This window comes from Mus musculus, chromosome 13, assembly GCF_000001635.26.
Source record: "Mus musculus strain C57BL/6J chromosome 13, GRCm38.p6 C57BL/6J".
NCBI classification, from domain to species: domain Eukaryota; kingdom Metazoa; phylum Chordata; class Mammalia; order Rodentia; family Muridae; genus Mus; species Mus musculus.
Window position 1 is genome coordinate 112,975,513 of NC_000079.6, and position 24,971 is coordinate 113,000,483.

General features: G+C 49.2%; 2 protein-coding genes across 3 annotated transcripts; both read left to right on the forward strand.

Annotated features, from left to right (window-relative positions):
* The first annotated feature begins 12,289 nt into the window (after nt 1-12,289).
* Ccno (cyclin O) lies at nt 12,290-15,266 on the forward strand. Its single transcript, NM_001081062.1, has 3 exons — nt 12,290-12,772; nt 13,379-13,564; nt 14,060-15,266. Exons 1-3 carry the CDS (start codon nt 12,386-12,388, stop codon nt 14,543-14,545), a joined length of 1,059 nt encoding a protein of 352 aa, NP_001074531.1. The 5' UTR covers nt 12,290-12,385; the 3' UTR covers nt 14,546-15,266.
* Nucleotides 15,267-18,068: 2,802 nt separating this feature from the next.
* Nucleotides 18,069-24,882, forward strand: Mcidas (multiciliate differentiation and DNA synthesis associated cell cycle protein). 2 transcript variants are annotated; one of them, XM_006517731.3, is made up of 7 exons: nt 18,069-18,476; nt 18,576-18,672; nt 18,845-18,936; nt 21,331-21,403; nt 21,851-22,065; nt 22,968-23,078; nt 23,185-23,330. In XM_006517731.3, the coding sequence occupies exons 1-7, from the start codon at nt 18,360-18,362 to the stop codon at nt 23,242-23,244; spliced, it is 765 nt and encodes a 254-aa protein (XP_006517794.1). In that variant the 5' UTR covers nt 18,069-18,359; the 3' UTR covers nt 23,245-23,330. The 2 variants fall into 2 exon arrangements, with proteins under 2 accessions (XP_006517794.1, NP_001033003.1); NM_001037914.3 differs by having other exon boundaries at nt 18,356-18,476; nt 23,238-24,882.
* Nucleotides 24,883-24,971: the final 89 nt, after the last annotated feature.

Here is a 24,971-nt window from a genome sequence, read left to right on the forward strand (position 1 = left end):
AATATTCCACAGCTTCAATAACCCGAGATCCACCTTCATGCAAAGATATATAAAATGAAAATTCCAGTAATAGATAATTCACAAATTGTAAATTGCATACCATGGTGAGTAATCTCATCATGAAGTCTCATGCTATCCTGCTCCTTCCCTCTGAACTGTCAGTCACCCTTTGTCCAGTGTATCCACGCTATAGGTGTTCCCTATACTAAGTCACTTAGTAGCTCTCTATCTCTGTTACTAGACTGGCTGTCATGATATCACAGTGCTTATGGTTAACTAATCCTAAGTTTTCTTAATAATGTCCCCAAGGTACAAAATAAATGACATTAGCAATTCAAAATCCTCTGAATGAGAAGGCAGAGTTCTTAGCCTTGTCCTGGGTAGCTGGGTATAGGAGAAAAGGTAGTGTAGATTTGGTGCTGTCTGTTACTTCAAGCATTCTCAAAGCCCTTTAAGACATACTCTACAGGGCTGGAGAGATGGCTCAGCAGGTAAGAGCACTGACTGCTCTTCTGAAGGATCTGTAGTTCAAATCCCAGCAATCACATGGTGGCTTACAACCATCTGTAGTGAGATCTGATGCCCTCTTCTGGTGTGTCTGAAGACAGCTACAGTGTACTTATCTATAATAATAAATAAATCTTAAAAAAAAAAAAGATATACTCTACAGCTAAGTAGAGACTATATACTAAAAGGCGAGGCTTACTACTATAAGACTGTAGTATTAAAATTCTTTATACATTACAAACCCTTTTTCAAATTCTATGACCAGAAACAGGCACAACTTTTAGAATCGGAATGCATAATAGATACTATTAATAAGAAACAACTGAGCCAAGCTCAGAGCAGACATTGAGGACCAGCTGACTCACTGGCAGATGAGGATGATGACCGCCATGATTGCCATCCGGAGTCAGCATGCTGCTACGGTAGGGACTTTTTAGGGAGAGGGGGTGCTCGGATGCACTAGAGTGAATGCACATGGTTAGATAAAATAACACCTAAACATGTTGTATTGCTGCAAATCCTTTTCACAACTTTCTCTTAAGCTTGTGTTCTACATATTACTAACACTATAGCTACAAGTTGGGTCCGTGGATTAGAAATTGACCTCATACGAAGCCTCGGAAGCATGAAGCCTAACCTCAGAGAATTTATAGATGGCTCGCTCACATGTGTTTTGAGGATTGATCTTGCCAACTTGAGGAGATTTAGAATCACCATTGAGCGTGTCCGTGAAGGGTTCCTAGATTTGGTTAACAGAGGTGGAGAGACCCAACCTGAAGGTGGGCAGCACAATTCATGGGCTGGTGTGGGTCCATGTTTCGGCCCACCGCTGGGGTATGGGCCCACTGCTGCTGCTGCTGCTGCTGCTGGGGAGGAGAAATGAGGAGGGTGCTTGACCCCGCCTCCCTGTGCTGTCTGTGGGCTTTCGGGAAGTGCTGAGAAACGCTGTTTGGGGGAGGGGAAGATGCGATCTAAGATGTGGGGTGTTGAAGTTGGGCTTCCCTGACCCCCGGGGCACCCAGTTGCTGTTGGGGTGCCACACAGAGGAGTTAGGAAGGATGGGGGTCCACAGATCCTCAACGAGGCTAGTACCAGATGCTCCCAAACTCCTGAACATCCAGGAGTCGCCGACTCATGAGGACTTGAGAGCAGAGTCAGAAGCCGAGAGCTGAGGATGGCAACTAGCCCACGGCTGGTGTGTGTGTGTGTGTGTGTGTGTGTGTGTGTGTGTGTGTGTGTGTGTGTGTGTGTCTTGTTTATCCATACCGCTTATTGACTGTTCATTGAGGAAAATGGATGCATACCAACTCCTCAGGGTGGACCAGAGATTAAGTACGTTTTACAGGGAGGAATGTCCAGGAAGGGAAGCTTATTAAACTCTCAGGTCCTCTAGATATCTCCTTAGCATGGAGAACTCTGTCCTCAGGCTACATAACCACAGGTCACAGTTACTTATGTGAGAAGTGTGGCCGCGTGTTCCAGGCGGGGAATCTGACAGGGAGCAGGAAGGTGCCTACAGTCTCAGGTGGGGACCAGGGTCGCAGACCCACACTACTTTACCAAGTTTCCTGGCATGGTCCATTGTCCCACGGCTGGGGGCACTGCACAGCGCTCATGCTCGCTTGCTCTCTGTCTCTCTCTCTCTGTCTGTCTCTTTCTCTCTCTGTCTCTGTCTGTCTCTCTCTCTGTCTCTGTCTGTCTCTGTCTCTGTCTCTGCCCTGCCTGGATCCATGCTTCTGTCACCACACCATCCCGACATGAAGAACTCTATCCTTAAACTCTGAATCTAAATAAAGTCTTTCTTGCTTAAACTGTTAACCCATGGGGAAATCTGCATGAAGATGCAGAACCAGAAAAGTAATGGTCTTACTCTACAAATGCTGGTGAGACTGTGGAGTAAAACAGAATTCCTCCGTCTCCAAAGACACCAGGAAGCATGCTCCTGGATGATTGGGGTCAACACCCAGACACGCTACATGAGGAAAAAAAACCTCAGCCCCTCCATCAACTCCATATATAGCTGATATACTTAGAGGCTGGACCCTGACACCTCCTGGGGGTTTAGTTCTCCAATGCTTGGGATGACGTGGCTCTCAACAGCTGCTCTGTTTTGACCTGCACCCTGTGATTGGATTGCATTTTGCTGTCAGCATCTCCACTTCTCCTCTATGTGGTCAGGGCAATTGCATTTCTATACAACTATAAAAGACGGAGCAGTGCTTGGTACTTAGTGGGAGCTCTTTACATGTTATAAAAGCACAGAAGGACAACCAGGGTAGCCAGATCCAAACACATGCTAGTAGCAGATGGGTTTTTAAAGATTTTTTTGTTTATTTTATGTATATGAGTACACTGTAGCTGTCTTCAGACACACCAGAAGAGTGCATTGGACCCCATTACAGATGGTTGTAAGCCACCATGTGGTTGCTGGGAACTGAACTCAGGACCTCTGGAAGAGCAGTCAGTGCTCTTAACCACTGAGCCATCTCTCCAGCCCCAGTAGCAGATGTTTTATAGGCTTCCTTGAATTCTTTGTCTCTAAGCTGCTTCTTCTGAGGAAAGATGTACAGACAAGCTTCTATCTCCAACAGGCTGTTGTCAGTCATGCTTCAAGAACAAAGACACCCTAGCTTCTGAAGCCAGCTGTGCCAGGTTGACAAAAATCTCACCTCTCCAGCCCCCGGGCTCTCAGAGGGGGTTGACCTCCTCTGAAGCAGTGGCTGCTTCATGGTCAAGGGCACCAAGGCTGTGACCATCCTTCTCCATCCTCATGTTTCCCCTGGCCTCAAAGCCTTGTTCATTTCCACATCGCTCCTGGTTCTCCGTTAGCTTTTACCTCTTGCAACATCTTGGGTTAAGGAATCCTGTTTGTCTTGTACACCATAGCTTCTAGAAGGTCGATCACAAGACAAGACAGCCAGCTCTGTGAGCTCTTCATCCTTGGAGGATTCTGTCCCCTTCACATGGCATTGGATAAAGGACAGGCTGGGACTTCCCTTCGACTCTCCTTTGGCATTTGAGGATGAAGGATCATCCCAGCACTCAGGAGGCAGGCAAACCTATGAGTTTGAGGCCAACCTGGTCTACAGAGGAAGTTCCAGGACAGCCAGGGCTACTCAGAGAGATCCTGTCTTGAAGGGAGAAATGTTATAGACTAGCACAGAAGGCACACATCACGCTGGAATCACGGACTTGACTTTGAGTCCTGAATATCACACTTAGCACCTATGGAAAGCTAACTTTTGAATCCAGCTGATCTTGTTCTCGAACCTAAAAGGTAAAGCAGCATCTATGCCTAGCTCACCTGGTAGAGACAACGATTGAGGGCTACAGTCTCTTAAGCAGATGGGCGCAGCAAGTGCTGATAATGAGAATGGTAATGCTGTCCTCTACGGGCTGACTCCATTGCCTCTCTGGCTCTGTCTGCTGCCTCCTGTCCTGCCTCATTCCTGCTCCAACCACAGCGATCTCTCTGTGTTGTCCCCTCCCCTCCCCACCCCCACCCCCGTGCAGGGCTACGCAGGCCCCAGGGCCTTTGCACTGTGCATCTTTGCACTGCACAGGCGTCTGACAGGCACTGTGCACAGTGGTCCACCTGGTTACTGTCCACTAGAAGTCCTGGTGCAAATGCTGCCTTTCCGCTCTGCTGCTCATTCCGTGGCACCCATGCCATAGTAGTCATGGCTTGTCCGTCTTTGTGTGACCACCCTACACAAGCTACATGAAGGCTGGACAGAGCTGAAGCCCTGAGCGCTGAAACAAAAGCGCTAGCCCCACACCCAACTGCTACTCCATGCTCTTCATTTGATATGATTTGCATTTTTCTTCTCCCAAATGCCCAGTGTGGTCATTTTTGGTGGTGAGGCCTTCAAAGGCAATTAAAGAGTCATGAGTGCTCCCCTTTCGTGATTGGGATCAGGCACTTCTCTTTCTCTCTTTTCTCTTCTTTTCTTTTCTTCCTTTCATTCATTCTTTTTCTTTTTGTTTTTTGTTTGTTTTTATTTCTGATTTGGTTTGGTTTGGTTTGGTTTTTTGAGTCAGGATTTAATCTGTATATCCCCAGCTCTCTTGGAACTTGCTCTGTACTCCAGGCTGACCTCCAACTCAGAGATTCCCCCTGCCTCTGCCTCCTAAGTGCTGGGTTTAAAGGTGTGTGCCACAACCTTCCAGTGAGATTAGGCACTCTTACAACAATTCTTAAAGAATGGGTGCATTTGTGTGTACAGATACGTGTGTGTGTGTGTGTGAGAGAGAGAGAGAGAGAGAGAGAGAGAGAGAGAGAGGGGTGGGGTGGGGTGGGGAGACAGAGACAGAGAGTCATGGGTGCTGGAATCTGATCGCAGGTCCTTTGGAAGAACAATGTGTTGGTTTAAATGACTCTGCTCCCATAATATCTCAGGCATTTGAATACTTGTTCCCCAGTTGGCAGCTGTTTGGGGAAGATTAGTCGGTATGGCTTTATTTCTGGAGGGAGTATGTCCATGGAGACAGGTTTGAGGTTCTAAACTCATGCCATTTTGTATTTGTCCATGTTCTCTAAAGGAACAGAACTGATGGGGATAAAGGGGTTTGTTAGCGTGGCTTACAGGCTGTGGGCTGAGAAACCCAGCAATGACTACCTCCTGCTGGTGGTTGTTCAGTTCACAAGACTGAATGTCTCTGCTGCTGGAGCTGCAGGAAAGTCCTAGAGGCTGATTCTAGGCTGGGATCCTGAGGAAGCAGGTCTAATGATGGCTCAGGAACAGGATCCTGATTAACTTGCCAGTGACAGAGTGAGAGCAAGCAGGCAAAGCACAGGCGATTCCTTCTTCTATGTCCCTTTATGTGGGCTGACATAGGAAGAGGTCGATCAGATTCAGGGTGGGTCTTCCAACCTCAAATAGTCCAATCAAGAAAAGTGCTCTGAGGCCAGCCTGGTCTACAGAGTGAGTTCCAGGACAGCCAAGGCTACACAGAGAAACCCTGTTGAAAAGAGAAGAGAAGAGAAGAGAAGAGAAGAGAAGAGAAGAGAAGAGAAGAGAAGAGAAGAGAAGAGAAGAGAAGAGAAGAGGAGAAAAGAACTCACAGGTGATAATTACCAAACTTAGACATCACCAGAACATACCAGAAAAAAACAGACCCCTCCCCCCTAGACTGAAAAAAAGAAAAAGTACTTTTCTCTGCCATCCTTGTTAAGGTTTGGTCTGATGTAATATATTACAATGTTAAATACTGGCCCCCAAGGTCTGGTTGCTCCCTCCAGGGACAAGGCAATCCTTGTACACCAAGTGATACTATGTAACCTTGCTCCTTCATTTAAAACTATTGGTTGAATAAAGATGCCTACAGCCTATAGCTTGGCAAAAGAGAGGTAGGCACAGTTTCAGTTCCTGGGCTTGAAGTCTGAGGAAGGACTATGAGGGAGAAGAAAGAGAAGGTAAAGAGAGAGGAAGACACCATGGGGTAAGGGATGGTAAGAACTGGCCATGAGGGTGGGCCAGCCAGGGAGTAAGAGTGGCCCAGGAGGAACATGGCAAGTCATATCTCGGGGTTATTGACAGTAAAGCAGACAAAATAACTTAAAGGGTTGATATCTCCCCATCTCTAATGATAATAAGGCTTATTACGAATATAAAAATTGTGTATCTTTTATCTGAGAACTAAATGATCTAAGGTGGGGTAGAAACTCCTGATTGATGTTAAATATTTACAATGATACATCCTTAGTAGCAAAAAAGACATAGACATTATACCTTAGCTAGACACTCACATAACTGTGGCAGACACCCATCCGGGCGCACACTCCAGAAGCAGATGACATCCTATTTAATCGTCCATAGTTTCAGGGGCTTCTGAATGCCGCCCTTTTGTCAACCACTAAGGAAACTGAAGACCAGTGAGGCTCTGTGATTTGCTGAAGGGTCAGAGCTGGTGGCTTCAGCTTGTACCCAGGCACTCCAACTTGGAAGCAAGAGCTTTGAGCCATTGCTCTGTACTGCTTGTGCCCAACAGATCGCCACAGGTGGGTGGAAGAGAGAACATATCTACCCATGAAGGGAAGCTGTGCACTTGAGAGTATGTGCTGAACTCTTTCTGAACTGGGGGTTGGCAAGACACCAGGAAGGCAGTACAGAAAGCCTTTTTCCCCAGGTGGACCTTGAGATGTGGAAGTCAAATATCTGAATTTAGAAAATGGGCTGAAGGAAAAAAAAAAAAAAAAACCCAGCCCCCAAACCCTGCCCTTTGTTTACCAAATACCAGCAAAACTTGTCTGACTTTAAGTACTTTAAATACCACTTAGATTTGGAGCTTAAGCACTGTAGAAGAAAAGATTCATAAGTAAATATAATTTCCAGTGGCATCAAACTGAGCTTAAACATTTCCTAAGGGCCCAACACAGTTGTCTAAGATTGGTGGCAATTCACTGGCTTTGTTTGCCAAAAGACTCTACAAACAAATGCCATGCTCCCACTTGAATCCCCACCCTTGATCTGGGGTAAGGGGAGGGTGAAATGTTGTCTGAAGCTGAAGTCCCAAACTGGAGGAGGAAAATCCCCCAAATCTTTGTCTCCTTCTTATTAATCAAATATTCCCTTGTTCCCTTTACAGAGTGTACTTGCAAGTCTTTTATTGCATCAGTGTTCATGAGGGAGATTGGTTTGTGATCTTCTTGCTTTGTTGAGTCTCTGTGTGGCTTGGGCATCAGGGTGTCTGGGCTCATAAAATGAATTTGGCATTGTTCCTTCTGTTGCTATTTTTTGAGAAATAACTTGAGGGGTATTGTCGTTAGCTCTTCTTTGTAAGTCTGGTAGAATCCTGTGCCCAAATCATTTGGCCTCGATGGTTTTTTCGTTGGAAGACATTTTATGATGGCTTCTATTTCCTTAGGGGTTATAGGTCTATTTAAGTTGTTTATCTGATCTTGATTTAACTTGGATAGGTGGTGTCTATCTGCCCGGGGCCTGCCCAGCCTTTTGGGGTTTGGAGCAGAAGGAAGACACAACGTTGGATAAGGGCCAAAAGACTGATAATCTCTGGCCCTTTGGCTCTCTCTAGATGCTAGAAGCTGATGGCTTCTGAAAATATAACATTTTCTTGTTTGTCCCGTGGCTAAAATCTGCAGACTTCTCTTCCACTCTCCGTGCTTTATTAACTTTGTTTTTTAAAGAACTTTTTAGATTTTATGTATATGAGCACACTGTCACTGTCTTCAGACACACCAGAAGGGGGCGTCAGATCCCATGACAGATGGTTGTGAGCCACCACGTGGTTGCTGGGAATTGAACTCATGACCTCTGGAAGAGCAGCCAGTGCTCTTAACCGCTGAGCCACCTCTCCAGCTCCCTTTACTTAATTCTTTATGGTTAAATGAGCACCAAGGAAACTTACTCTTTCTTACTGTTCTGTGCCTCACTAAGCACTGGGGAAACAACTCGTTATTAATGCTTTATTGTGCTTTAGTAAGTGCTAGTGTCTGTCGATTACCCCATGATGTTTAGCAGTGGGGAAATTAAGTAAGTGGATTTATGGCTAGTGCTCCTTTCTCTGGAGTCAGCCAGGAGCTCTTGCTAGGCCAGGGAGCTCGTTAACCCTTTCTGAACCAGAGAGAAAAAAGGAAAGGGAAGATGTCACTCATATGGACACATACACACCGGTTGAAGTGGAAAGTGGCTGTACCCATACATTTGGATGGATGAATGGATGGGTGGGTAGATGGACAGATGGATGGATGGATGGATGAGGAAGAGCCCCCAAGCCACCACTTTATTTCTTCTCTCTTTATATACCTTCTTATACTTTCTTAGGCAAAAGTTCTTCAGAAAATTACTTCACAGATAAAATGTTACACAAAATGGGGGAGTTTCAGAAAAGCATAACGAGTTCAAAGCCGTGCTTCACACTGTAAGCTCATTATATGTAAGTTCAAAGCAACCGTTTTCACAAGGCCTTGCCTTATCATAGTGCACACTCGTGGCTTCATCCTTGGACCTGAACGTTTTTTCCTTGAACACAAATATGTCCCAAGCCTATTTCTCTATTTAATGTAATTACAAAAGCTCATTGTATTTCCTATTATGCAGCCTATTCTTGATTCTAACTTTATTAGATCTTTCTGGCAAAACAACTAAAACCATCTCTTAAAACTTCCTTCCTAAGGTTATTTGAATCAAATTGGGAAGTCTAGAAAATCATTAGTCCATCTAACCAGTGTTAACTCATGAAAGCTCATCTTTATGTTGATCTGCAAGGAAAATCTGCTCAATAGGGTGGGCTGATGCCCAGGAATCCTTAGACTATGTAGTAGTGATGGGAAAGGCATATCAGCTGCAAGAAACAATCCTGAGATGAAGTCTCTTGGGATCCTGCCTTATCCCAGAGCTCATCCATTTTAGGCCATGCTCCATCCACAAAGCGGTACAGTGTGGATGGAGAAGCAAGGCTAAACTTGAGTCTCAGATGTGTATTTTACTGCCTATGACCTCAGTTTTTACCTCTGTGTGCCTCATCTCTAAGAATGGCTATAACACCAGAAGCTGAACTGTGGAGCTGCTGTAAGACTGAAGCATAGCCCTATGCACAGATAGATATACACAGAGAATAAAGTACTTGCCACATACCCTTTATGTAATTATTAGCTATAACTTTCCAGCTTCTGTCCTCCTCTTCTCTGCAAGGGCCATTCTTCGTTAGACAGGCCCTTATACACATCTGCAGATGTCCCAGGACTGCTGCCAGATCCTCCTACAGCCTGTTTTTACTTAGAATACTCTTGTCCAGCCCTCCTCTTCTGCCTCCCTCCCTCCCCCCTACCTTGGTTTTTACCATCAATTTTTCATTACTCTTTCCAGAACAGTGAGGCTGATCCTGCTGTGAAGTTGCAGGGCTCAGTTGAATTTGAATATCAGATAAAAGAATAGTCTGTTGGGGGTTGGAAGATGGCTCAGAGGTTAAGAGCACTGATTGCTCTTCCAGATGTGCTGAGTTCAAGTCCCAGCAACCACGTGGTGGCTCACAACCATCTGTCATGGGATCTGATGCCCTCTTCTGGTGTGTCTGAAGACAGCTACAGTGCACTCATATATATAAAATAAATAAATCTTTTTTTTTTTAATTTTATTTATTTATTATATGTAAGTACACTGTAGCTGTCTTCAGACACCAGAAGTGGGCACCAGATCTCGTTATGGATGGTTATGAGCCACCATGTGGTTGCTGGGATTTGAACTCAGGACCTTCGGAAGAGCAGTCAGTGCTCTTAACCGTTGAGCCATCTCTCAGCCCCAATAAATCTTTTTTTAAAAAATCTTTAAAAGATAGCTTGCTGTTCCATATAGTACAGTGTTTCAGGTAATTATCAGATAAACATTTTTCTCTTGTAGATATGTCTCATACAATTTCTGTGACATCCTTATGAGAAATGCATTTGTTGTTTATCTGACATTTGAATTTAAATTGATATCTTGGTCCCCTCCCCCATCACATTTCAGTCCTTTTTTGTTTGTTTGGTTTTGGTTTTTTTTTTTTTTTTTTTTTTGGCCTTTTCTGAGACAGGGTTTCTCTGTGTAGCCCTGGCTGTCCTGGAACTCACTCTGTAGACCAGGCTGGCCTTGAACTCAGAAATCCACCTGCCTCTGTCTCTGTCTCCCGAGTGCTGGGATTAAAGGCGTGCACCATCACGCCCGGCTCACATTTCAGTCCTTTAAGAATGGCACATGGCTCTTTGTTTATCCCACCTGAACACCAGCTCCTTGCAGGTTCCACACAGCAGGCGACACAGCAAGCACTCTGCCAAAGCTGAATAATAGGTCCTTCAAGCTGAGACTCAGGCAGTGTCTGTTGGGATTGACTCTAAGTACAGGCCTTGGGGGAAAAAAGTCTGTTCAGCATGGAGAGCCTTACCACACACAGATGGCCTGATCAGTCTTCAGTTTCCCCCAGCAGAACAACATTCTTGACCCCCCTGGATCAGGTTCAAGAGGACTCTACTATTTTGCATTTAAAAAGGACTTTCTCTTCAAGAGGGTCTCCCAACAACTGGAGTGGGAGCCGTCCCTGACTGTTGTCTGCTTGTGGCTGCCTTGTCTGGCCACAGCGGGAGAGCTTGTGCCCAGGCCTGCAGGGGCTTGGTGTGTCAGGATGGGTTAGTACTCAGAGGGAGAGGGCGGCCCCTTCTCAATGCAGGGAAGGAGGGGGAAGGGGCGATGTGAGGCGGTAACTGAGAGGAGGAGGAGCTGCGATAGGGATGTAAAGTGAATAAATAAAATAAATTAACGGGGGGGGGGGGAGTTTCAAGATTTCTCATCGATGTTACTTGACTCGCAAGGCAAGTAATATCCTTTTACAGACGACGAAATGGAGACCGAATAATGTCTTGCTGAACAAGATCATTAAATAGGTACACTCTGGATCCTACTGATGAGGTGCTTTGTGCTCTTTCCCGCTGGACCAAGAGGCAGAATCAGAGAGTTCCTAGATCCTTCCTCCTCACCCAGAAAACTCTTCTAGGAAGAGGTCTGCTATGTGGCCCCCTTGCTGTGGATTCGGTTGATCTCCCCGTAATGTTACCCATCAACAGCCTGAGAGGAGACAGAAAGCCAGGCACTTGCATGTAGAAAACTCCTCTCAGGTGATTCTCAGCAACCCCGCGTCACACAAGTGCTGCAATTTAAAGCGCCTTCAGAATCACAGAGAATAGAAACGGAGGCGAGAAGCTGAAATCCAGCCCTTTCCCCTCACCTGCTTCTCTGGCAAGTTTCTAGGGGGAGGATTTGCACGTGGACTCCAACAATTTCCAGCTGTCTTTGGAATCAGTGAGGACGGCCGCGTGTGCAGAACTCACAGCGCCTTAACGTCTCTTTTAGATCAGGACCGGAGTTTGGAGTACACGGGTTGAGAATGGAGAAGGTGTCACATTCTACCTTTCTCTCTTGTCCCCGCGCCTCCCCCTCCCCCAACTCTGCATTCCTTTGATTTCCCTCCATCCTACCCTGGGCACAAAGAATAACCTAGAAAGGTAGAGGGTTAAAAGCTAATGACCCAAAGCAGAACACACTGTGAGCAATTCCACAGAAATGCCACCTGTGACATTAAGGCCCTAAACGGCTGCAGCCTTGGCGTGTTTGGCTCGGGATGAAAAGTGCGGGGCAAAGTATCCAGAGGGCAGCGGGCTTGTGCGACGGTCATTTGAAGTAACTTCCTACGTTTTTGGATCACAAATACCTGTCTGACAGGACGGGCTCCCACATACTTAACAGACGTTAGCGACGCGCCAAAGTTCTCCTTCCCTGGGCCAGCGGAATGAAATAAAATAGTCGCAAATCAAGTCCTTTTATGGGTCACTGAAGAAAACCTAGCCTGATCTTGGTCCGGAGCTCAGAGGCGGACCCACCTGGATGAGGGTTGGCATAAAAGATGATCACACCAGGCCAGACAATCTAACCAAGGACCAGGTTCCCCGGAGCAGCCTTTCCCTTTTTCCGGGGGCGGCTGAACCGCTCAGACGGCCCATGGCTCCCCTAGGTGGCCAGTGATCTTTACGCTCTTCCACCGAGCTCAAGCAGCTGGCGCCAGGACCCGGGCTGCGGTTGCCACGGTGACGACAGACGCGCGGAGCCTGCAGCTGAAGGCGGGTGAGAGGCGGGAGTTGCAACGCCTCCTCCCCCTGCAACCAGCGCGGGGGCCACGCGTTGCTCGCACGCGAGGGGTGTGGCTCTGCCTCCGGGAAAGCGCGGCCCGTGGGCGGCTCGGGGCTCAGCCAGTGAGAGGCCGGGGGAGTGGTGGAGGGAAGGCACAGTCCGGGTACTTAGAGCTGCGCCGCCAGCGGGACCGGATCTTCCTCGCAGCTCTCGCGCCGACGCTCCGGGCGTCGTAGACGCTAGGAGCGCTACCCGATTGTAACATGGTTACCCCTTGCCCTGCCAGCCCGGGCAGCCCCGCCGCGGGAGCCGGGAGGCGAGACAGCCACCAGAACCTCCGCGCCCCAGTGAAGAAGAGCAGACGCCCGTGCCTCCGGAGAAAGAAGCCGCTGCGGCCGCTGAACGCGTGTTCGCTCCCGGGAGACTCGGGCGTCTGTGACCTTTTCGAGTCCCCCAGCTCCAGCTCGGACGGCGCCGACAGCCCCGCAGTGTCTGCGGCGCGGGACTGCAGCTCCCTACTCAACCCTGCCCAGCCCTTGACAGCGCTGGATCTCCAGACCTTCCGAGAATACGGCCAGAGCTGCTACGACTTCCGAAAGGCGCAGGAGAATCTTTTCCACCCGCGGGAGTCGCTGGCGCGCCAGCCACAAGTGAGGCGCTGGCAAGAGCCAGACCCGGGGCCGTCGCGCTTCTGTCTCTCCCAGGCTAGCTCGCTCTCTCCATGGCTGCTGGCTGCCCTTCGCACAGCCCTAGTCATTGCAGCCCATTATCTGCCATCAGTAGGAGCAATTGGGACCTTCAAGGATTGGCCCACTGACCTATTTAGATGGAGAAAGGTTGTGGGTGGAGAGGTGGATATCGGAAGTTATAGGGGGTGGGTAGAGGAGTTTTATTATAACGCAGTTCGACAGCTTCTACGTCAGATCCAGAACTCCTAAATTTGCTTGCACTTCTGTTTAAAAAAAAAACAAAAACTTTACCCCCCACCCCCCACCCCTTATAGTCCCTTTGACTTGCTGAGAGGGTTAGACTGGGTAGTGTGCCCTAATGCACTGTGCACAATACCAGGCGCGAGCCCAAACGTTCCCAGGCGTTCCGGAACGCCTGGTTTAAGGCAGGCCCGTACCTCCCCCCCTCCCCCCCACGTGCCTCCTATTTTTCAGTCATTTAGCGTTTTCCCCTTTGCCTCTCTGCCTCTCTGGATTGTTTTGTTCGGGCGCGCGCTTCAGCACACTCCCCCTCTCGCTCCCGGCCAGGTGACTGCCGAATCGCGCTGTAAACTGCTCAGCTGGCTCCTGCAAGTCCACCGCCAGTTCGGCCTCTCTTTCGAGTCGCTGTGTCTGACCGTGAATACTCTGGACCGTTTTCTCCTCACGACCCCTGTTGCTGCAGACTGCTTCCAGCTGCTCGGGGTCACCTGTCTGCTCATCGCTTGCAAGCAGGTACCACCAGGCGAAAGAGTGCGATGTGTTTGCAGCCAGCGCCCCCCTTCCCCAACTCGTGCATGGCTTAGGGCTGGGTTGCTTGGCTTATCTGGGCAGATGCTCGAAGATCTTTCCATGTCATAGCCTTAACTTCTCTTACCACTCACAGCAACAATCCTTTCAGACTACAAAGAGGTTAGGCTGTAGCTGGCCGCCCAACCAAAGCTTTGTGGTACTTGTCTCTGGAAAAGATGCTTTTAAAGTCAATCTCTCTCTCTCTCTCTCTCTCTCTCTCTCTCACACACACACACACACACACACATTTTAAAGTTGGGTTGTAGATAGAGAAGGTGCACTAGCAGCTGTGGGTGGGGGGAGAGGTTTCAGGAGCGGAATTGTGGAAGTGGAAGGAATATAGAGTTCGAGTCCCAGTTTTCTCCCGGGTTTTAGGCTGGATGGATTTGGGTCCCAGGTACCCACCAGTCCGGAACTGGAGCACACTCTGTGTTGCAGGTAGAGGTGCACCCACCTCGCTTGAAACAGCTCCTGGCCCTGTGCGGCGGTGCGTTCTCCCGGCAGCAGCTGTGCAACCTGGAGTGCATCGTGCTGCATAAGCTCCACTTCAGCCTGGGCGCGCCCACCATCAACTTCTTCCTGGAGCACTTCACTCAGTGGCGCATGGAAGCCGGCCAGGCTGAGGTCACCGAAGCTCTAGAGGCTCAAACCCTGGCCCGGGGAGTGGCGGAGCTGAGCCTAACGGATTACGCGTTCACTACCTACACGCCGTCCCTGATGGCTATCTGCTGCCTGGCGCTGGCTGACGGATTGCTGCAGCACCAGCACGAGATGGACCTGCGCCTGGGAGAGCACCCAGAGGCCACACTGCAAGACTGTCTGGGCAAGCTGCAGACGCTAGTGTCCATCAATAGCAGCTCCCTGCCTCGCATTCTGCCTCCCCAGATCTGGGAGAGGTGCAGCCTGCCCCAGAGTTGGCAATAAAAAGCACCCCCTTGAGCTCCTTTTTAAAATTCCCTGGTCCCTGCTCCGTGCCTTAAGGAGAATATGCAGTACAGATCCAAAGAGAAGTTGAGGTCTCCTACCTGTAAATACTGTACAATAACGGATTCTTTATTTATTTTGTAGTACACAAGGGCAGGGGTGACAGTTCTGGCTTGTCTAAATGCTGCTGTTGGCATGCCTGACTGTCTGCTTTTCCCAGGCGAAGTCCATCACGAGGTAGCCAATTCCGGAGGCTCTTCCCTGCTCCCACAGTTTTACTTTGTAGTTAGCTCTGTGAAAACAACCTGGCAAGATTTTATATGCCACTGTTCCAGAAAGCAGACAAGTCAAGGTGGCTTGTCCGTATCTTAACCCCCTCCAGTCAGGAGGCTGAGTTCCCTCCCCCATGCCAGTGGCCCAAGGAGAATGAGACAGGGTTAGAAGTCAGAGTGGTCTGTGCTGTCCGGAAAGGCAGTGGCTGCACTAACTGATGTGGAGCTGGGAAGCTTTGGGGACCGGGCAGCCATACTAGCAGTGGGTGAAGCAAGAGACAGTCCCTGGTGCAACACAGGAAATGCTGGAATGCCTTTTGCGTATTGTTATAGCTGTTGCAACCTGGGTCATTTCCTCTGCAGCTACACTCATGGTTCAGTTTATACTGCAGCATGAGCCCAGGGTAATTCTGGTACGGCAGTAATAAATATTATACTATTTGCAACATATCCTGTGTGCGACAATTATTTTACTCTTGGAGAATGCTTTGGAACAGTCTTGTCCCACTTTCCAGAGGCTGACACTGGGACACAGGACTTGGAGGCAATGCCATCCATGAGTCTTAACCATTAGCCACATTGCTAAGCTCCCCCCCCCCCCCCGTTTGTTTTTGGAAATTCTAACGCCCTCGTTCTCCATTTAGCGCCCCTGAACTCTGTTCAGTTGTCTTCTAAGCCTTGCTCCAGGACTCTCTAGATAGGAAACTTGGCCGAGAAGCAAGCAGCACCCTAGGGTACTGTGGTTCTGCAGTTGTCACATGATCTTTAGACTCATTGTCATTAATCAGCTGTAGGCTCTGACCCTCAGCTCCACCACCTGCAACAAATTCTTGAATTTCATTGAACCTCACAGTGGACCTGTGTGTGTGTGTGGGGGGGGGGCGTGTTAAGCTTAAAAGGGATTTGTTTCTGTAGTGGGGGTGAGGAGGATAGTAGCCATGGAGCCATTTTGCTAGGAGATCTAAGGCCCACTTCTCTAAAACTGGGATAATGGCACCCATCAGAGTTGCACCTCCTTCCCAAGCACAGATCCTAATAGAACCCCCAAGAAGCAACAGCCTAGCCTGCACAGTGCTAGGAGGAGAGAAGTTATGAAGGAAAACAAAACCAAACCTAATTAGGGTGGAAGAAGCCAACTTGAACATTTAGAGCTTTTTCATCCCTCCAGAGACCGGACCTTTCTGCTCTCTGGATATGTATGCTCTCTCCTCGGGACTGGAACACTTTTCTGTGATGGTGAAAGGGGAGGGGTTGAGGACCCTGTCACCTGTCTAACAACTATCTGGGGTCCTCAGTGACAAGGGGGCCCTTGAAGACTGGCCCTCGTGGAAAGAAGCAATTCTGGGGGTTTATCTTCACTAGTGTCTGACAGTCAAACTTCCTCTGACACTTTCATACCTGTCTCCTAAATTTTCCAGAACTAGGGAACAGAGCCAGGGGCAAGCTATGGGAGGCTGGAAGTTTAACTGAAAAGGCTGATTTAAAAAAGAAGAAAGAGGAGGAGAAGGAAGAAGAGGGGGAAGAGGAGGAAGGGGAAGGAGGAAGAGGAGGAGGAGGAGGAGAAGGAGGAGGAGCAGAAGGAGGAGGAGGAGAAGGAGGTGGAAGAGGAGAAGGAGGAGGAGGAGGAGGAGGAGGAGGAGGAGGAGGAGGAGGAGGAGGAGGAGGAGAAGGAGAAGGAGAAGGAGAAGAAGAAGAAGAAGAAGAAGAAGAAGAAGGAGGAGGAGGAGGAGGAGGAGGAGGAGGAGGAGGAGGAGGAGGAGGAGGAGGAGGAGGAGGAGGAGGAGGAGGAGGAGGGGCTGGTGAGATGGCTCAGTGGGTAAGAGCACCCGACTGCTCTTCCGAAGGTCAGGAGTTCAAATCCCAGCAACCACATGGTGGCTCACAACCATCCGTAATGAGATCTGACTCCCTCTTCTGGAGTGTCTGAAGACAGCTACAGTGTACTTACATATAAATAAATTAATCTTTAAAAAAAAAAAAAGAAGAAGAAGAAGAAAACCAAATTGTCTAAGTAACAGCCATTGTACATACATACATAAGCTAACTCACCTTCACAACCCTGCTGAGGTAGGCCTTATTTTAAAGGCCTAGTGATCTGGTGGAGTTTAATCTCCATACTTGTGCGTTCTCACATGGAAGCCAGAGCGGTCTCTCTCTCTCTCTCTCTCTCTCTCTCTCTCTCTCTCTCTCTCTCTCTCTCACACACACCCCACAACCTCACAGCTCAGATGCACACCTTAACTCAGTTCTTATAAATAGGTGTCTCTAAGTCTTTTCACCCATTATCCACCACTGCTAAGAATATATTGATTCTTAATTCAGCTAATGGGTGCAAATCAAAAGGTCTTTCACATATATTACTTGATATAGGGCAAGAGCAAGGTGCCCAGCAGAAAGGTACACAAATTTCTATTTCAGATGCTTGTTTACATTGGACTGATCTGGGTGGTCCCCCAAAAGGTCCCTTCATCCAAAGATGCTCTATTCTGAGAGATGTCTTTTTCTAGTAGACTCAGATTCTGGAAGATGCTTCTTCCTGGGAGAGAATTGACTTGAAGAGATCTGTGTAGGAGGAGAGGCCAGCTGTAAAGAAGACAGCCAAATGCTGAGATAGTCAGCGAAGCCACCAGAATTTTAGGGGATTTGCAAATGTCCACAGTAGGGTTTTTCAGATACTGGAATAAATGTTCGTTCCCTCCCCTCCCCTCCCCTCCCCTCCCCTCCCCTCCCCTCCCCTCCCCTCTCCTATCCTCTCCTTTTCTTTTTTTCCTCCCTGAGACACACTTTTAGCGCAGGTTGGCCTATGAGCCAGCACGCAGCTCAAGCTAGATTCAAACTGGCTTCAGTACTCTGCTTCAGTACTGTCACTTTTCTTGATCCTTAAAAAAAGATGTGCTTAGGCACCACCATTTCCGGGAAAGTTACAAGGCTAGAGTACAGAGCAGAGCTTTGGCAGTAGGCGAGAATGAGAGATCAAATGAAATCCATACGTCAAAATCCAAAGTACTGTTCAGATTTAAGGGCAGTTTCTGTAATCTAGAGGCTGACCTGGGAGAACCCTTTATTTCCCTACTAGAACCTGATAGGCAAATTCCGGGAGTCTGGCGACGGTCACTCCACATTTATTGTATGCTTTGTCTTTAGAGTGGGAAGAAGAAAATCAAAGAATTGCTAACTTTTCTCATCCCCGCGGTCCGCAAACTGGAAGGCTAGGGACCGGTGGTGGCATCTGCGCTCTCTCTCCTATCCCCGCCCCCTTTCGCCTGGCGCGGCCAAGATGCCGCGGCGCCAAAGGGCGCTCGCGGGCCCGGGCCCCGCGCTCACAGCTCCCGGGGGAAGCCAGGTTGCCAGGTTGGTTAACGCCTCCGCCCGCGCGCAGATTGTCCCGGGCTGAAGGCGCCACCTCTGGCGCTCAGGCGCGAGCCGCCCCTCCCGCACAGCCCTTGTCCTCCAGGCCCTCCCTCTCTGCCCCTTCCACGCGCCGTCGCCCGCCTCAGGCACCGACAGGTGCCGCGGCACTGGGTGTGGGTCTTCATCCCAGGATGCAAGCGTGCGAGGGCAGCGCAGCCGGACGCCGGGCCTTCGACAGCATCTGCCCCAACAGGATGCTGGACCTGTCGCGGCGGACCCTCGGCAAGCCCGGGAAGCCGGAGAGGAAGGTGGGGATCCTCCCGCTGTGGTCCTGGCTCTGGGAGAGTCTGCCAGCCCGGCGCTCCGAACGCTGACCATGTGCATCCCCCGTTTCTGTGCCTGGCCAGTTCGTTCCTTCGTGGAAGTCCTTTTCGGGATGCGGTGGCGGCAGCCCGGTGGCGGTGTACGAGGACCCTCCGGACGCAGAGCCCGCCCCACTGCCAGGTGAGCCCCGAGGCACCTGCACAACCCGATTATCCATGCCGGGTGGGTGACGCGCACACGGTCCGCAGCCCCTTCTCCCCCTGGTTCCGAGGTCCTCACTGAGGGTCCTGGTGGCGACCTGGCAGAGGCTTAGGGTTCGCTGGGTGCCTGTCTCCCGATCTCCCCCGCGCAGCTCTCACAACCATAGACCTGCAGGACCTCGCCGACTGCACCTCGCTGCTCGGAACCGAAGCGTCTCCTAGTGGTGATTCGTCCGCGTCGCAGGTACTCTTTCCCTTGAGCGGATCACAGCCAACTATCGACCCAACCACCCAACCAGAAAACTGATGGGTTTATTTCCTCAAAGGTCTCAAGATGGACTGGGAGCACAGGTGCATTGAGCAGAGTGCAGCAAGCCAAACCTCCTAGACCCCAATTTTCCCCTCCCTTGTAGTATGTGCTTAAGTTCTCGTTTCCAGAGCCGGTCTGGCTGACATTTACTGCAGGGCCCCTTGTCATTCATATGAACAAGGCAATTTGGAGCTGGTGGGCCGAGGAGCTGTGAATAGAATAACTGTCTTGTTTGTCACCCACTTCCAGGCCCTCGGGAACCATTTGTATTTCATGGGTACTAAAGAAGTATGGAAGTCACTGGGGGAAACGGACAAAGGACTCTGTAAACAAGCTAGTGGAAAACGGTCCATCTTCAGAGATGGACGTTGGGCATCTGGCTGCTTAAAAAATCTTATTCTGCTCGCCGCAAAATTCTAGTTTCTTGCCGTCTTGAGGAAGAGAGACTCCCCCTCCCCTTCCTTCTAAATATGTCATCTTAACTCATCCAATTTCCACATCTTGCCATCGCTGACACATCCCAGTCAGAGGCACCTCTCAGCTCTGGTGCCTTAGAAGCCAAGGGCTTGATGCTTCTTTGGTGGGACATGAAGTGTCCAGAAGGACAGGTAGTCTTATCCAGGTGAAGGATAAATCCACAGGAAGAGGTACTTCCAGTTTTCTAACAACAAGTGCTGGGACCATTAAGCCCACTGGAACAGGCCCCTTACAGAAGAACTCTGCTGAATTTGTGAGCACCGCGAGGTATTAGTTGAGTAACATTTCTAAGGACTCCACTCCCAGGCTTTTACAACCTTGGGGAGAACTCAGAGTGATTCCAAACAGGGGGTGTCCAGGAGTAGACTCTTAAGGTAAGTGGTGGGAGTGGCTACCCAGAATCCTCAATGTCCAGCAAGTGCGGAGGTCATCTGGCCTCATACTTTCAGGAGGGAATACGGTACTTTGAAAGTAGGGCCAGGGGCTGGTGAGATGGCTCAGTGGGTAAGAGCACCTGACTGCTCTTCCGAAGGTCCGGAGTTCAAATCCCAGCAACCACATGGTGGCTCACAACCATCCGTAACAAGATCTGACTCCCTCTTCTGGAGTGTCTGAAGACAGCTACAGTGTACTTACATGTAATAAATAAATTAAAAAAAAAAAAAGAAAGTAGGGCCAGATAGGGTTAGAATCAGGGTAAGTTTCACTTCCCCCAAACATATGACTAGTAAAGGAGAGCTCTGGGGAGAACAAAATGATTAATACAAAGATAAGAATCATTAATAGAATCAGTAAACGTTTCTGCTGGGTGTCTGGGATAGATCCCCTCACACCACGGTCCTAGAGATTCCCCTCCCACTTTCTGACACTTCCAAGGAAGCCAGGGAACCCTATAAAGACAGACAGTGAGGGAGCCAGGAGAGAGGAACGGATCAGACATTGGCTCACCAGGTGTTGAGTAATTTATCTTCTACAGGCTTCTGATTACCTCTCAATAGTAGGGGAAGCATTCTGTGGGCCCTGCCTGCTTCCCACACTGGTGGGAATATTAATTGAGAGGTTACATTAAAAAGAAAATGTCATCAAGTTGAAATGTCCATCTCTTAAGAGAAACTGGAAAGTGCCTAGACCCCACCATCCATCTATCTATCTATCTATCTATCTATCTATCTATCTATCTATCACCAGTTTCTTCACTCAGGAACCTGGGAACTCTGGCCAGGCAATATGGAATGGGTGCCCTACCATAGGAGAAAAGCCACCTCCAATTTTTAAAGACCGTGAAAACAAAACACAAAAACAAACCAGACACCATAGCTGCTGCAGCCCTGTGAGCAGATGTCTTTTCAGAGTATCCCTGGCCCCTTTACTGGCAGCTCACCCTTCCCTTCCCTTTATGGGTGAAGTGGTTAGCACTTTAAGCCCCTAGCCTTTGGAAGCCTTTGTGCCTGACCTGGTATTAATATCATCCTCTCTACCATTCGAGAGGTAAGGATGTGGGGGTAGTTTAAGATGGAGTGGCAGTTCTGTAGGTGCACAGAACATCAGGAGGAGTCAGTGATGACTCATTTATGGGGAAGCTCCGATCAGCTGTCCAAACCCCAGCTGCATTGGCACAGCCAGAGGATGGACTGCTGCACCTGTGGTATGTGAGATTTGCAGAAGCAGAACTCACTGCCGGCCCAAGGCAAGCCTACTGTTCTATGGGTCAGACGAAACTTGAGTTTTCTGGCTGTGAGCCAGAGTGTGTGCAGACTAGCATTACAACCTCTGGGGATGTCTGTCTGTCCAGAATTGCTCTCTGAAGCCCAGATTCAGAGTCGACTGGCTCACACCCTTGGTTTGTTTTAGAACCCCTCCTTGCAAACTGAAGAAGACTTCAACCTGCAGAATTTCAGAGATGCAATGGATGACCTCATTGCAGGCAAGTGCAGTCCCCTTTGCAGTTAAATGATGGATGGGATGACACCAGGGAGTTAGAATCATAATTGAGAATATCCTCTCCCTTCAATGGGAAAAATCACATGGCTTGGTCTTTAGTGCTTCTATGGATTTCCCAGTGTGGGTTCTGGGAATAAAGACCCTACTGTGATGGTGGGACAGACGTTAAGTAAAAAGGGTCTACAAAGGAGCAAAACTGTATGCTTTCCATGTTCCAGCAGGTTTGCCTGATTTGCTTCAGGTTAGCTCAGCAGGTGTATAGAGCTTTTGGAGCCTATGAACAAAATAGCAAGAATCTGGGGACCATGGACTTTGTCTTATAAAGAAAGCTCATACTAAACCCAACTGTCTGGGTGGCTGTTGTCCCCGTGGCACTGTGCCAACTGGGCACGATCTGGGGGCAGCCAGTCCAACTCTCGCTTTCTCCTAGATTCATCCTCTTTGATGTCGCCTCCCCTGACCAACAGTGACTTTCCCTTTTCCCCTTGTGATGTTTCGTCTTTCGGGTCCTGCCTCTCCCCATCGCTGGACCCACCTGCCTTGGGGTCTCCAGACCTGCCGCCACCACCAACGGAGCAGTACTGGAAGGAGGTGGCTGACCAGAACCAGAGGGCACTGGGGACTGCTCTCATAGAGAATAACCAAGTAGGGATGCTGCTGGCTGGGAATTTTGGAATAGAGCCAGGGTCTGGTGTAGAGCACAAGTTGGGAGGTGTAATGGCTGAGATGTGCTTCTGTGGACCCAGTGGTTTTCATAGCTGGTATTGCTCCCTGGCCCAACCTGGTTTTGAACTTGCTAAACTGAGATGATAGAGTCCCACCTCTTTTTTTTGTCTCTCTTTCATTTTCTTTTCTTTTCAAGATAAGGTCTCATGTAGCCCAGGCTGGCCTCTAACTCCCTATCTTAGAGAGGGTGACCTTGAACTTCTGAGATATGCATCACCATTTCTGGTTTCTGTGGTACTGGAGATCTAAAACAGGGCTTCATGCACAAGTACTCTATCAACTGGGCTGCATTCCCCACGCCTGTCTATTCCTGCACCTAACCGTGTATCACACACAGGCTTGCCTAGAATTTCGATCCTCCTGCCTCAGTTTCCCCTAGTGCTGAGTGGTGTGCACCACTGCTCTCGAGTCCCACCGATTGGTAATACTACTAACTATATTTATGGACAGGTTTTTATGTGTCTGACCCTGTGTTTATTAATTTACTTTCTTCTCTTGGTTGATACAACACAAGCTAGACAATCTAGCCCCGTTTTATAGATACAGAAATGGAGACATAGGATGGTTGACTTTCAGAGGGCCTGCTGACCAAATCAGTACTCGTGACTACTACCCAACAACACACTAAAGTATAATTGAGATACAGTTTATTGAAGTACTTCCTTTTAAAAAAAAAAAAAAGTCAAATAATTGGCTACTGTCAGGCAATAAAAACCCGTGGGTCTTCTGTCCTGATAAGACCCGATGAGTTAGGGTCTGAGTTAGTTCCTGAAGAGCAGACCCAGCACTGTGGCTTCTGCTTGATGCTGGATCTCCTGCAGCTGCACGTGACGCTGACGCAGAAGCAGGAGGAGATAGCCTCGCTCCGGGAGAGGAACGTGCAGCTGAAAGAACTCGCCAGCCGGACCCGGCACCTGGCCTCAGTGCTGGATGTAAGTGGACCGGCGCGCGGGACACGGTCGGAACTGTGACAGTGAGCTTGTGTTGGGGCCCCTGGGTGTCCCTCGAGTAGCGCGCACCTGACTCTTTTTTTTCCAGCGCGGCTCCAGGCGAGTCCCCCTGGCTCCAGGGCTCTCCCTCATCTTTCACAGAAGCTGATGATCACGCAGTCTCCTGCCGAGCCCTTCCAGATCAAGGCAACAACGAAAAGGAGCCTGGAGGAGCTGTTCTGTGCTGCGGGGCAAGCAGGGCAGGGTTGCGCGGAAGTGGACGCCATCCTCAGAGACATCTCCCAGCGCTGCGAGGAAGCCCTGCACAATCGTGACCCTAAGCGGCCCAGGCTGCAGCCAGAGCCAGACAGCAAGGACTGCAGCTCCAGGAACCTCCACGGCGCCTTCCGAGGACTGCGCACCGACTGCAGCGCCAGCTCGGTGAATCTGAGTCACAGTGAGCTGGAGGAAGGCGGCTCCTTCAGCACGCCCATCCGCAGCCACAGTACCATCCGCACCCTGGCTTTCCCCCAGGGCAAAGCCTTCACCATCCGGACAGTCACCGGTGGTTACAAATTCCGCTGGGTCCCCAGCTGATCTGGGATGTGGCTTCCCCTAAAATACTGCCCTGTGTAACAGCAGAGAGAAGCGTCTGCAAGCAAGTGGGCATAGCTAGAAATGTTTCCCACATCTGGTTCCCAGAATTCTCTGCAAGCAAACGCTACTCGGAAACTTTATTATATATTTTTTTTTTTTTTCAGAAACAGAAGTGTCTTGGTACCTGTGCAATGAAAAGTTCTGCTCCGAAGCCCCATATACTGCTTGCTTTTGCACGGTGAAATTGCGTGTATACACACGCACACCTGCGGCTAAGCACACGCCACAGTCAAACTTAGATGTATTTATTTTTTAGCGCTTTGTTTGTTTGAGGCAGGTCCAGGAGGCACATAGAGCAGCTGGACACAGACTTGCTATTATGATTGCTTCTGTTTCCTTCTGCTTCCATCTCCTGAGTGCTGGGTTAGAGGTGCTCACCGCCATATTTGACTGTTTTAGCCTTTTTGTAAGAAGAGAGAACAGTGCAAAGGAATGATGGGGGGTTCCACTAGAGAGGAATTATCCAATCACAGCCATTTAAAGGCTTGGGATTCAGAACCCCGGTATCTGGGTGTTTTGGCACATCACCCAATTCCCCTCTGTCCTCAGAGTACACCTACCTCCTAGCTGTGTTAACTACTGGAAAATGCTATTTCAGTTGGAAAAAACAAAAACAAACAAAAAACCACCACCACCAAAACTCCGGAAACAACTTGGCAGTTGTGGAGCAAGCTCACACAAGGATGCAGTGGTCATCCCAGCACTTGGGAGGCAGAGGCAGGCGGATCTCTGAGTTCCAGGCCAGCCTGGTCTACAGAGTGAGTTCCAGGACAGCCAAAGCTATGCAGAGAAACCCTGTCTTAAATAGCAAAGAAACAAAACCAAGCAAAGCTACACAATTAGGCAAATGCTGATGCAGGATAGGTGCTAAACACAGTTGTTTGAAATAATCATCCTATGATTTTGTAAGAGTTGGTTTGCGTGCTTGCTGCTTTTGGAGAGGGCTTGGACTTCAGAACCCAGCCAGCATCCATATCAATGGCTCAAATGGGAAAGAAACTCCAGTCCTGGGGTGGGGGTGTGGTTATCTGACATCATCCTCTTCTGGTTTCTGTGGGCATCTGTATACTCCGGAGCTACACACACACACACACACACACACACACACACGCACAGGCACAGTCACATAAGTAAAATTCTTTACAAAAGGATTTATGGTAATGTCTCAATGTATTCAGCTTTATCAGTGCAAACAGAACCACCTCCAAACCAACTTAGTTAAGAAGAAAGGCTGGTTGT